General features: G+C 41.5%; 2 protein-coding genes across 2 annotated transcripts; one reads left to right on the forward strand and one right to left on the reverse strand.

Moving 5' to 3' along the window:
- Nucleotides 1-215: 215 nt before the first annotated feature.
- Nucleotides 216-2,898, reverse strand: LOC129599465 (26S proteasome non-ATPase regulatory subunit 9-like). Its single transcript, XM_055497701.1, has 6 exons — nt 2,513-2,898; nt 2,171-2,419; nt 2,003-2,105; nt 1,616-1,794; nt 1,094-1,284; nt 216-560 (listed from the first exon to the last, which is right to left on the reverse strand). Exons 2-6 carry the CDS (start codon nt 2,402-2,404, stop codon nt 530-532), a joined length of 738 nt encoding a protein of 245 aa, XP_055353676.1. The 5' UTR covers nt 2,405-2,419; nt 2,513-2,898; the 3' UTR covers nt 216-529.
- A 1,041-nt stretch (nt 2,899-3,939) lies between these two features.
- LOC129599440 (uncharacterized) lies at nt 3,940-8,378 on the forward strand. Its single transcript, XM_055497665.1, has 12 exons — nt 3,940-4,111; nt 4,206-4,281; nt 4,444-4,673; nt 5,115-5,209; nt 5,528-5,685; nt 5,755-6,039; nt 6,105-6,398; nt 6,548-6,838; nt 6,929-7,219; nt 7,280-7,588; nt 7,678-7,962; nt 8,022-8,378. Exons 1-12 carry the CDS (start codon nt 4,033-4,035, stop codon nt 8,215-8,217), a joined length of 2,589 nt encoding a protein of 862 aa, XP_055353640.1. The 5' UTR covers nt 3,940-4,032; the 3' UTR covers nt 8,218-8,378.
- Nucleotides 8,379-11,307: the final 2,929 nt, after the last annotated feature.

An 11,307-nucleotide genomic window follows, 5' to 3' on the forward strand; every position in this document is an offset into this window, starting at 1 on the left:
TACATACGAGTAGGTAAAATTTTCTCTACAGTAGTGTTCTGCTTCGACTGCAATCTGTGCGGCTACTTCTTCCCACCGGCATACTCTACAGTAATTGCATAATTTCTTGATTTCGTGAATCGTTTTATCCTACTTTGATTTACACATTTTTATGAAAACTTTATCGCGCATTCGGTGCAAATCTAGGATCTATCTGATCGCTATTCGTACTCCAATGCCATTTTTATACTTATAGTCTTATACAATCTGAATCCAAAATCAGATAAATCATTTTTACAATAATTTCAAAACGTATTGAACCGCGTGGTTTCAGAATCCGTTTATTGGTGTTTCCTCTGTAACCAAACAGAAGCGTTACAGAACTACAGACGAATATCCAGTTTCCAGATGAGTACCGATCTTCGGAGAACAAAGTCCGTAAAAACGCCAACGCGCACCGATCCACATGTCTAACAAACCGGAGACCCGAAAACAGTCTATCAATGGTATGCTTAATATCCAAAGACCGCATTTCTTTTGGCGCTTTTATTCACATTTGACGTTCTTCCAGAAATGAGCATCTACAAAAATATACAACTTGCAGATTACAACACATTAAAGAATTCCACGCAAAAACAAATTCATGATTACCACGAGTAAGCACTTTTAATCTATGATCACCAAGTTCTATTCTCACTTTAAATTAATAATTGAAAACCAATTTCAGGAGTAATTATGTACGAGTACTGTTGTTCTGAAGTCGTCAAAGTCCTTGCTAATTATTTACTTACACTGACTACGAGTAGTGAGTTATTGCATACACTGCGGGAGCGGATGATTGCTACTTGCTACTGTTATGCGGGTACTGCAGAATACTCAAACTGACAATCCGCATTCAAACCACTTTAAGTTCTTATTATTATTTTAATCATAAAATTTAATCATAATCATTAATCATAATCATTTTCTTATTATTATTATAAAATATCGTTTACCATCTAACTCGTAAAAAATATTAAGGGAATAGTAGTTTGTCCGCGTCTGTACTTTTCGACATTATGATGGATATTCCTTACGATTTTTAGTAAAGGTTATTCTAATCACTCTAACGTACCCCAGCAAGCCGCGTCCATTCCATTTTCGCGGCGTTAGAGCTATCCGTTTGTTAACACTGTGTCGACGAACCTCCACGCTGATTGCACGGTTTTCACTATTGCTAACCACCGTCGCGAGATCAGCTAAACTGCGGAAATTCGCACTGGACACCGAACCAAATGCGGTTATCAAATCGCCGGGTTCCAGACCCTGCAACGCACAATTATGCCAAATATAAAATAAAGTTTGGAATGAAATTTTCAGAAAGTCATATAAATACAAACAAAGTTAAGAAAAGAAAAACAATTTGGTGTTTCTTCAATAACGAGCAATCCTAGCATTGTCAGCGAAAACGAGAGACAACATTACGTCGTCGCACTACAACACTCCAATTTTTATCTTAACGCGGTCAACCTTGCCAGATGATTGATAGCACAGCCACAATTTATAATATCAGAATTTTCCATTGTACTCGCACTGCGGAAAGTATGCAACGAAAACACGTTTTCAAATTTCTCTGTCCTTTTCCGATTTTAATTACCGCGCTGGCAGCCGGGGATTCTGGAGAGACGAACTGAATTTTCGCGAACGATTTCACCTCATTGTTGTCTTCGGCTTTCTTTTCATCCACATCCATGTATTCATGGCGAGCCTGTTCGTGGACTGCATACAGTCCTTCCTCGATGTCCTTCATCAACGCTTTATGATCGTTATTCAGACCTATCACAAACTCACAAGTCAGTGGTCACAACTGATTCATATGAAGATCAGATGAGCGAAATTAAATTAATTTCCATAATTACAACTGCCTAACTGCCGAGCCGCCGACACCGAAATAAGCACCCCAAAATAAGAATTAAAAACAAACAATTAAAAAAGGAAATAAAAAAGCAGCTGGCAAATAAACAAGACCCACTCAGGCACTCACAGATAATTTTATGGCGAGCGTGACGCACCGAATAAACATCAATATCCGAGCGCGGGTAGCCTTCTCCGTCCAGCAAAGGCCCTTCCATTCCGACATTTCCTTGCTACGGCAAACACAGATGCGATGCTATGTCTCCGACAGGGATTAGTGCGAGTCTCAGCTGCTTACAGACTGCAAAACATCCTGCAGGGCTTTCAATTCAGCTTCGATTTCGTCCTTGCGTCGCATCAGCGCTAAAACATCGGCGCGCGTCACGACGGGGTTTTTCGCGGGGGAAGACTGAGAGGATGCTGGGCTCGGCGATGAGCGGGCATTCGGAGAGTCTCCCCGATCATCCATGACAAATGCAGCAGAGGATTGGATGAACGTGTTGGTCCGGAAACGTTTTGCGGGCTCTCGCATCAAGATAGCGCGATGCTAAACAAAGTATGCCCAGTAAATTATAAATATGGATAAAACTGTGACTGTACAGTGTACGGTTGCAGATTTCAATAAGTAATAAATCATTACATGGTAATTCGAATACGGCACTGCTGTCAAAGAGTCCCTCGCATACTATAAAATACAAAGACTAAGTCAAACAAAGTGAAGTTGAACTGAAATAGGATTGCGCACATAAAAGAATTCGTAAGAATTTTGGAAAACATAAAAAACGCCAAACGGCTTTAAATAATTCAAAACTGTTAAAAATGACGAGTCATTTGCCCTGTCAAGTATGAATGCAGAATGATACAGCAAGTTGCCCGCCTAGGCGGGGCGCACAATGTGCAATATAAGCGCCTTTTCATAATGGGCTTCCGCTTCCAAATTTCCAGCTTATTATTCAGATGAAACTAGAATAATAAGCTTTTGCTGCCAAGCGAACTTCCGGTGGAAATTTTATACTGACGTTGGATTCAGCGAACACGATTTTCCTTCTAGTCTCACAGAAATAATAGGTCTGTATTTTTGTAGTGTTTGTGCTTCCACTAGGTATACTGGCTCGCATACGTCCAGGCGGTCCAGCTGTATCCGAAAAATTTTGAAATTACTGTAGCTTACAAACACATTAATGGAATATGTAAACAGCTTTTTACATTTATTATACGTAGATATGATCTATGGACAGCGACCTTACGAGTTACCATGTAGACGTGCAAAAGGTGATATGTAGCTAAAATACCGTACCTCTGATTTTGACGTGTAACAATAAACTACACTAATTTCGGGATCGAAAAGTAAATAAAATGAAACATATGAATAGCTGATAAAAATAAATGCCGAGTACACAATAGTACCGAAAAATTAATAAAGTAAATTTAATTTTGGGATCATTTTTATGGTTTGTACACACTGCAAAAACGAGCAAGATTCTGCAGGAACGATTCCGTAACTAGTCCAAGGCACAACGAGAAATGATAATCAGTGTCAGAGACTATTACAAAATTTTACTTTTTGTACGTACATTAATGCAGAATATTGCTTATTACTTTATTTTATTTGCAGTACTGCATGAATAAAACTGATTTTGGAGAACATGCCTATAAATATCTGACGCATCCGCATTTGTACAGAGGAAGTGGTAACGTCTTAATTATTAACGGTAAGAACCAAACAAGCGAGAGTATAATTGCATCATTTGCATGCAGTGTGCATGTGAAGCAATGGTATCGCATTGCAAGTTGCCGATTCGCTGCTCAAGGAAACGCAGGTTGTTCAGATTAGATCACGCCGTTTTGGATTGCTATTATTTTCTTGCTGATATCATTTGTACCATTCTTTCCATATATTTTATCTAAACGTACGAGATATTTCTCGCATTTATCTAAACTATTGTAACAGCGATTTTGCCACCAGAAAAGTAATCATAGGTTAATTAATCATTATCTTGGACGGTTCTGATAACAGAAATGCGCGTACCTGAGAAGAAGTAGAATTCATGCTAATCAAACTTGGAATGAAATTAGTTATCCAGATCCAACGGGGACAGAACAGCGTCTGCACATTATTTTACGTTTTTATCGAAATTGATATTTGACTGGTCAATCAAAATGCGGATCTCTGCGTTGCTTTTTGTTCTCGTTTCGGCAGCCGTTGCCAATGCGGCATTTACCGGCTCCTTGAATCAAGGTGCCAAAAGCCTACACGCTTTGTGATTTTTAGCAAAATATCAGTTTGCAAACAAAATCAATTTTACAATGTAAAATTTGGATGATTTATGCAGATGCCCATTTGCTTCTGACCAAAGCCATCCGACAAACGAGGACCGCTGCAAACATTGCCGGACTGCGCAACCGGAAGTAAGCTCTATTTACCGTATAAACTATAAGCCTCATACTGCAATTGTAAGTTCTGCGTTGTCCATAGTACAGACTTATGAGCGTACAATTACTGGAAGTAATTTTTGAAGAGCAGTTTTGAAAACTGTTCGGTGTCCACAACATAAAAAACATCTATTACAGTGTGGCATTAAGCGAACTGCAAAACCAACTGCTGAATACTATACAAAGTCATGCCGAAAATGTCGTGGCGGAGATTTCAACGGCCATCCAAGCCGGTCAAACGGCGGCAGAACAAATAGCTGCTTTGATTCAAAATGCTTTGGTCCAGTTGCAGTCCTTGGGTGAAAATATCGCCGCTCATGGTCAACAGCTTCTGCAAGATCTTTTCAACAATCTGTTAACCCAAAATGGTAAGAAGTTAATTCTGGTGATTGTGTACCTCACTACTACCTCCCCATTCGCTACTCGCAAATAATCGCAACCACTCGTAAATTGGTAACATTGTTTAGTTGTTCACAAACTGCTGGTAAGCATTCATAGAAGTATCTTTTATATGCAGAGTATTGTGTATAATAATTTAATCATTATATTATGCCAAAACAATTTAGGCGGATTGGGCTTTTTTCGTGTGACAACGTTTATAATGCTTTGGTTACTGAACTGTTTAGCAACGCATATAGCCACGCTGTGCTACAATTTACGAAACAACTGCAAATAGCGTATTGTACATATTCGTCTAGCATATACCCAGTAGATATGCGGAACTTCTCTTTCGCTTGAGTGTCTAAACAGTCTATCGGTAATTAGTATTACGTCTGTACTGACGATGAATATATTATTTCTTTTTCTAGCACCATCAATGCACTTTCAGCGCGCACGTGTCCTCGTTGTTGATTTGGATCTGCAGGCTCTTTTCGAGCAGGCACTGCTGGAATATCTACATGCAGTAAGTTCCGGAAACTGGTCGAATTTATGTCACAGTGTACACACAAAAACCAATAGCATTGGCAGTATTATCTTCTGATCATTGTTTTTGCGCATCGATCATTAATAAATTCATCGCTCACCGATAAGCATGTATGCATGATTAGGCGACAGTGTGAAAGGTCACGTGTATTAACGTGATTGTGTTTTACCTGGATTTCGCTTTTTGAACAGCTGCGGAAGTTTCTGGTTCGACGTTGCCATACTTGTTTATTGACGAGTAACTGTAGTATGAGAAGATATTCGAATTGTTTGCACTTGCAATTTTTTGCCTCTGCAGGTCGGTATTCCCGAGAACCAGTTGCAAATCGTAATAACAGAGGTTATGCAGAACTTTGGTTTCACGGTTGAAACGCGTGGAGTTTTCGATGGTTTGGGACATCTGGCTCAAGTGCTGTCCAATCTGCTCACATTGGCTCAGTCTACCGCAGGAAACACGTAAATACAGAATAACAACGGGATTCCAAAAAACTTTATCCCAAAAATTGAGTTACGCCTCTTTTGCAGTTTTGTCGCCGTGCAAACTCTGGTTCAAAGCTTCCTGAGCAGCGCACAGGCCGCCGGTGAAGCAGCTGTCAGTGCCGCTGCCGCGCAACTGCTCGATCTTCTCAAACCAGTCCAGAATGCGCTGGGGCCCATTTATACTGAAGTACAGAATGTCATCAATCAAATCCTCACCGGACGACCTTCCACGAGTCAATTACAGCAAAATGCTAATCAGAAAAGCTTGTCCGAGTTGACAAGCATTTTGTCGCAGTTGGTCGGCCTGGTTGGTGCAACAGCCGATAACACGTAAGACAACAAACCCTCTAAAATATTGCTTGTGGGAAAAAACTAATTTTTAATGTCTTTCGTAGACATGTGGCAGTACACACCTTAGTGCGGGGATTTCTGAGCAGCATGGCGGCCGCCGGTGGAATGGCCATGGACGCAGCTGGTCAACTCTTACTGAACTTCTTGTATCCGTTTAAATGGCTCCTGGGTACGATTTATGACCAGGTGGAAAGTGCGGTCACATCCATTCTGGGTGGTGGTCGACAGTTGATCATCCCACCAGTTATCGGATCCAACAACGATTTGCCTAGCACACTGGAGGTTTTGCGCTTTCTAGCCCTGATCGAACCGAACAATGTCCTGGCCGAATCCATCGTGTAAGCGCTGCCTAAACAGAATTTCCAAAATTTTGCGTTATTGCGTTTATCTTGCTTTTATTATATAATACAAGTTATGAATAAATTGGAAAGGATTAAAAACAACATTCAGTATCAGAAAAAACCATATAATCAGCATTAAATTGCAGTGCTTTGACGGTGGGGCAGACAGTCCAGAGCTTTGTCGACAAAGCAGTCGCTGCCGACATCTATTCTTCCACCGAAAGCGCTGCACAAGCTCTCCTTGATTACCTTGTTCCGTTCCAAACCGAACTAGGAAAGGTCTACGACTTTGCTGTGGCTCTAACCGGTTCACTGTATCTACCCAGCGCTCTTGCTGGCAAATCTGACCTCGAAAAGGGCATCATCAGTGGCATTACCAACATGGCCAACGTAGTATCAACTTTAATCGGATTAGCCCAATCTACCGCTGGAAATACGTAAGCATATGTCTCAGTAATTTTATTTGATGTGCTTGTAGGGTATCCGAATAATAAAGAATAACTAGTAAACTTATGGGTCTCTTGCAGTCATGTGGCTGTACAAAGTATTATCCAACAGTTTTTAAGCACCGCTATGAATGCTGGCGAAGCTGCTGTGAGCGTTGCCGCTTCCCAACTTCTCAACTTCATCCGACCTTTTCAAAATTTATTGGGCGGTGTGTACACTGAAGTACAGAATGCGATTAACCAATTCCTATCAGGCACTGGACTGGGTGGTGCAAGTAAACTAGAACGCCATGTCCAGCCTCGAGGATTTTCCGACTTCTCCAGCATTTTGTCGCAGCTGATTGGAATTATGGGCTCCACAGCTGGAAATACGTAAGCGCGCAGTCCAAACCAGGAAATCAATGAAAGGTCATAATCTGCTTGGCATTGCAGTGCCGTCGCCGTTCAGAATTTGGTGCAAGGTTTCATCAGCAACATGGTTGCTGCCGGTGGAATGGCTGCGAATGCTGCTGGCCAACTTTTACTGGACTTCTTGTCACCGTTTCAGTGGATGCTGGGATCAGTCTACGATCTCGTGGAAAGTGCCGTTTTATCCATTTTGACCAAGGATGGGCGCCGATCGTGGATTATCAGCAACACGGGTTCCAATGGCGATCTGCAAAGTACACTCGACATTCTCTCCATCATTGCCGCCGCTCAGCATGGTCAACTGACGTCAGATTTCCTTGTGGAGGCCACGATGTAAGCATGACCTTTACCTTACCACCATTGCGAAAGCTGTATTTGTCCGCGTCCTTCTTAATAATATTGGTGCATTTGTTATTTGACAGCGTCACCACTATAGCGCGAACCGTCCAGAATTTCGTATCGTGGTCAATAGCAACAAACACCCATCCATCCGCAGAAAGTGCTGCACAAGCCCTTCTGGACGCTATTGCGCCTCTTCAAGATGAACTCAAAGAGGTGTACGATTGGACTGCGCTTGTCATTCAAATTCAGTACTTCCCTAACGCCGTGTCCACCAGATCTGTTTCGCATGAAAAGGGCATCATCGGCAACCTTGCAAATATTCTGTCGACTTTAATCGGAATGGCTACATCCACGGCCGGGAACACGTAAGACCGAAGAAATTTTTTCAGAAATGTCCAAAATGCTTCATTTCTTATTATTGCAGACATGTGGCTGTGCATACATTAGTGCAACAGTTTCTCAGTACTGCCGTTGGAGCCGGACAAGCAGCTGCGCAGGCCGCTGGTAACACATTGCTGAACTTCATCCGACCTTTCCAAAGCATCCTGGGTGGTATTTACGAGCAAGTTGTGCAGGCCGTGGCGGATATCGTGGGCAACACCCCGGCACTTGAAATCTAAAAACCTCTAGAATTACAAAGAAGTTATAAAAGTGTTAGTATAGCAGTTCTATCGACACTGCCCAGCGTCGATTACCGTGATTTCATCGAGACTGATTTGCGCTGCTGTCTTGACGTCATGGGGTTCACAAAAAATAACTGCTAGAACACTGATGTTGAAAACGAATTCCGATGTTGCAGTTCGCTGTTAAACTGGCATAATATAAGGTGTACGGTGACACTCTTCTACTGTATGCCTCTTCTAACAATAAAAATTCGAATCACGGACTGTTTCGCTATGGCCATACGAGGACAATCGATAAACGAGATCGTATCTGAATACAAATTTGTTGTTGGACAAGTACCACTTCAACTTGTTTACTAATTTCACCGATTACTACGAAGTCTAATGGTTGGGTCAGACGGTGCCTGCAAAATCACATCAAGGAATTAAACGCATGACGTACTGAAGCACAAACAACAGGCGCTCCATTTTGGCGGAGCTACTGTAGTTGTCGGCTACTAATGTTGGTATACTCAAGGCGTACAGTATATTATGTAGAGTATGTACTCGTATGTATGTCTCCACTTGCCAACCATTAAGCAAAATTTCGGTTTTCGCTTATCCATAGAATACGTGCGAACATGTAACCCGATCCCAGTATATTTACATCTGATCCCCTACGTACAGTATACTTTAAAAGTGGGCAGGAACGTGTACTTTGCTACCCATGCTTTCGTCAAACTTTGTGAACAGTGTATTGATTTTTGCAAAACTGCTACGAGCCTTTTCGGTTATAAAGTCTCTGGTAAACCACAATTCACAGGATATAGTTGACCTTTTTGTACGAGGTAATGGCATCCATGATCGTTTACGACCTTTAAGGTGTTTGCAGGTATCTAACCAAAAACAGCGTGTGGATAGCTATGATAATTTAGTGCGAAGCGGTCATGTTTCCAAAAGTTACGACCACGTCTAAAGACGCCCAAGGTCACGCTCCTACAGGTTGGCTGTGGACAATTATGAACCCTTGGATGGCTGTTTTGCACACATTAGGCATCTTCTATTATCCATCTAAAGACTTCACATATAAAACAATAATCTTTATGCGCAGTATTTTGATACTGGAAGCGCTATTGATAACAGCTTTTGGTGTATTTGACGCTTACGATACGTGGACGAATTATCCGACAAACGGCAGCAAATTTTCGGTGATTCTGATTGGATTTATTAACACTATTATTTGCGTAATAGAGTTACCGTATATGATCATTATGTGGATGGCTAGTGAGAGAATCGCTCACCTTGTTCAAAAACTAGACGTAGAATTTGGCAAATTTTTGACGCTTCGTGATTGGTCCGCTCTAATATTTGTAGTGGTCGCGTCGTTAATTGGTATTACGGGGGTATCTGGACTGTTTCTGTACAGTTATGACCGCAGTGACGAACTCTACAGCACCGCGGAAAACTATAACCAGCTGTACTTTCCAAATGCTTCCGTCGAAACGTCGCTTGTTTTCACTGTAGTATCTCAGGTTGCGCTGGCCATTGGTGACCTGGGAAAGCGTTTTCTGCTTGGATTCATCGCATGCTTAGCGTTTGCCGTTGGGTTAATGTTTCGCCGGCTCGCCGCAAGAGCGCGGTCATCAAAGAACGAAATGGCCTCTTACGTGTTGTTGCATTCAAAGTTGGGTGCAATTGTGCAAGAACTCGATGCTTTGGTGTCTTTAATAACGGCGGGATACGCTCTGGTTACTCTGGGCTGGATCATTATCGCCATATTTAATATCAGCGCCCAATACGCTAATTGTGGTGCACCAGTCAGTTCTACATTACTCACGTTCATTGAGTCCGCTTGCAAACTCAGCTTTCTGGTTTGTGCTTGTGTATTTTCAGTGGAACAGGTGAGCTTTTTTATACGAATACAAAACATTTTTCAAAAGCGGATGCGCGCGCGCGAGTATGCATGACCTTTGGCTTAATCCAAATATTTTAATAGTATTACGTGTGCCCGAATTATCCTCACCGGGCTTATAAAGGGTCCGCTGAATTCGGTTTTTTATACAGGGGCAGTTGATCGTTGGTCTGCTTGAAGTAGATTTGGAAGAAAATTGCATGATAGCGCATGAGGATACCTGTAAAGACAACAAATGTGGAATGTATAAAGTGAAACGACTTTATCTGCAGCGCATGCTACGTGCTCCTCCGGGATTCACTCTAGCGGGAATTGTAGTCACTCGGGAAAGGGCACTCGAGGTGAGCTATTTAATATTTACGTACACCAAACTACGAGTTGTTTGTACAAGTACGCAATTCCTTTAAAATGAATAAATTTAAACACCTTTGCTTAATTTGGCAGGTAGTTCTCGGTATGATAGGATGCATTCTCGTCTTTACGGAACTGGCCGGCAGCAGCAATACGAGCTTCACTTGTCCTCTAACCGTTAACGGAAGCGGAACCGCTGGACGAATTGTTTGATCATGATGCGTAAAATGATGTTATTGCTTGTATACTTCTTATTGCTTGTATACTTCCATGTGTATATAACTATATGTGTATGGGTATGCTGAATGGTTAAAACAGTTTTTGATACTTTTCCTTTCTGTGTCTTTTACGCTTTTTAAGGGAATGATAAGTCCTTGATAAAGTGCTTAAGAAAGATTTTTGACTACCGCTTGCAGAAATATCTTTTGGTGTAATGAAAACTATGGAAGTGCACTTCGGTGCGTTTCTTATAATACGAACGCACAGACTTTACTAGTCCTGAAAATTATTGCAGTCAGTGCTGCGTCCCTAAAAATGCTTTTCTCCAGAAAACTAAGATTTGTTTAATTTGAATACCACGTTGTGTTATGTTCAAGTTCATAGTACAGTTCAACAGTTGAATGTATCATAGCGTTTCGCTATAAGAATTACGGGTGTCGAAGCCGTACAATTTTGTACTCGTATTAGACAGAAGATGAAACACAGAGTGTATGTGCACAACAATGAAATCGGCATTTCTTATCTAAACCGTTCTTACCAAACTTAATTAATAACTGCGCGCGGATCCCGTTAATTAAATCTGTAGCCATTAGCAGTAGTAACTATCTCTTTTCGTGCACATGCGG

The sequence above is a fragment of the Paramacrobiotus metropolitanus genome, unplaced genomic scaffold (genome assembly GCF_019649055.1).
Source record: "Paramacrobiotus metropolitanus isolate TYO unplaced genomic scaffold, Prichtersi_v1.0 Parri_scaffold0000146, whole genome shotgun sequence".
In the NCBI taxonomy this organism is placed as follows: Eukaryota; Metazoa; Tardigrada; class Eutardigrada; order Parachela; family Macrobiotidae; genus Paramacrobiotus; species Paramacrobiotus metropolitanus.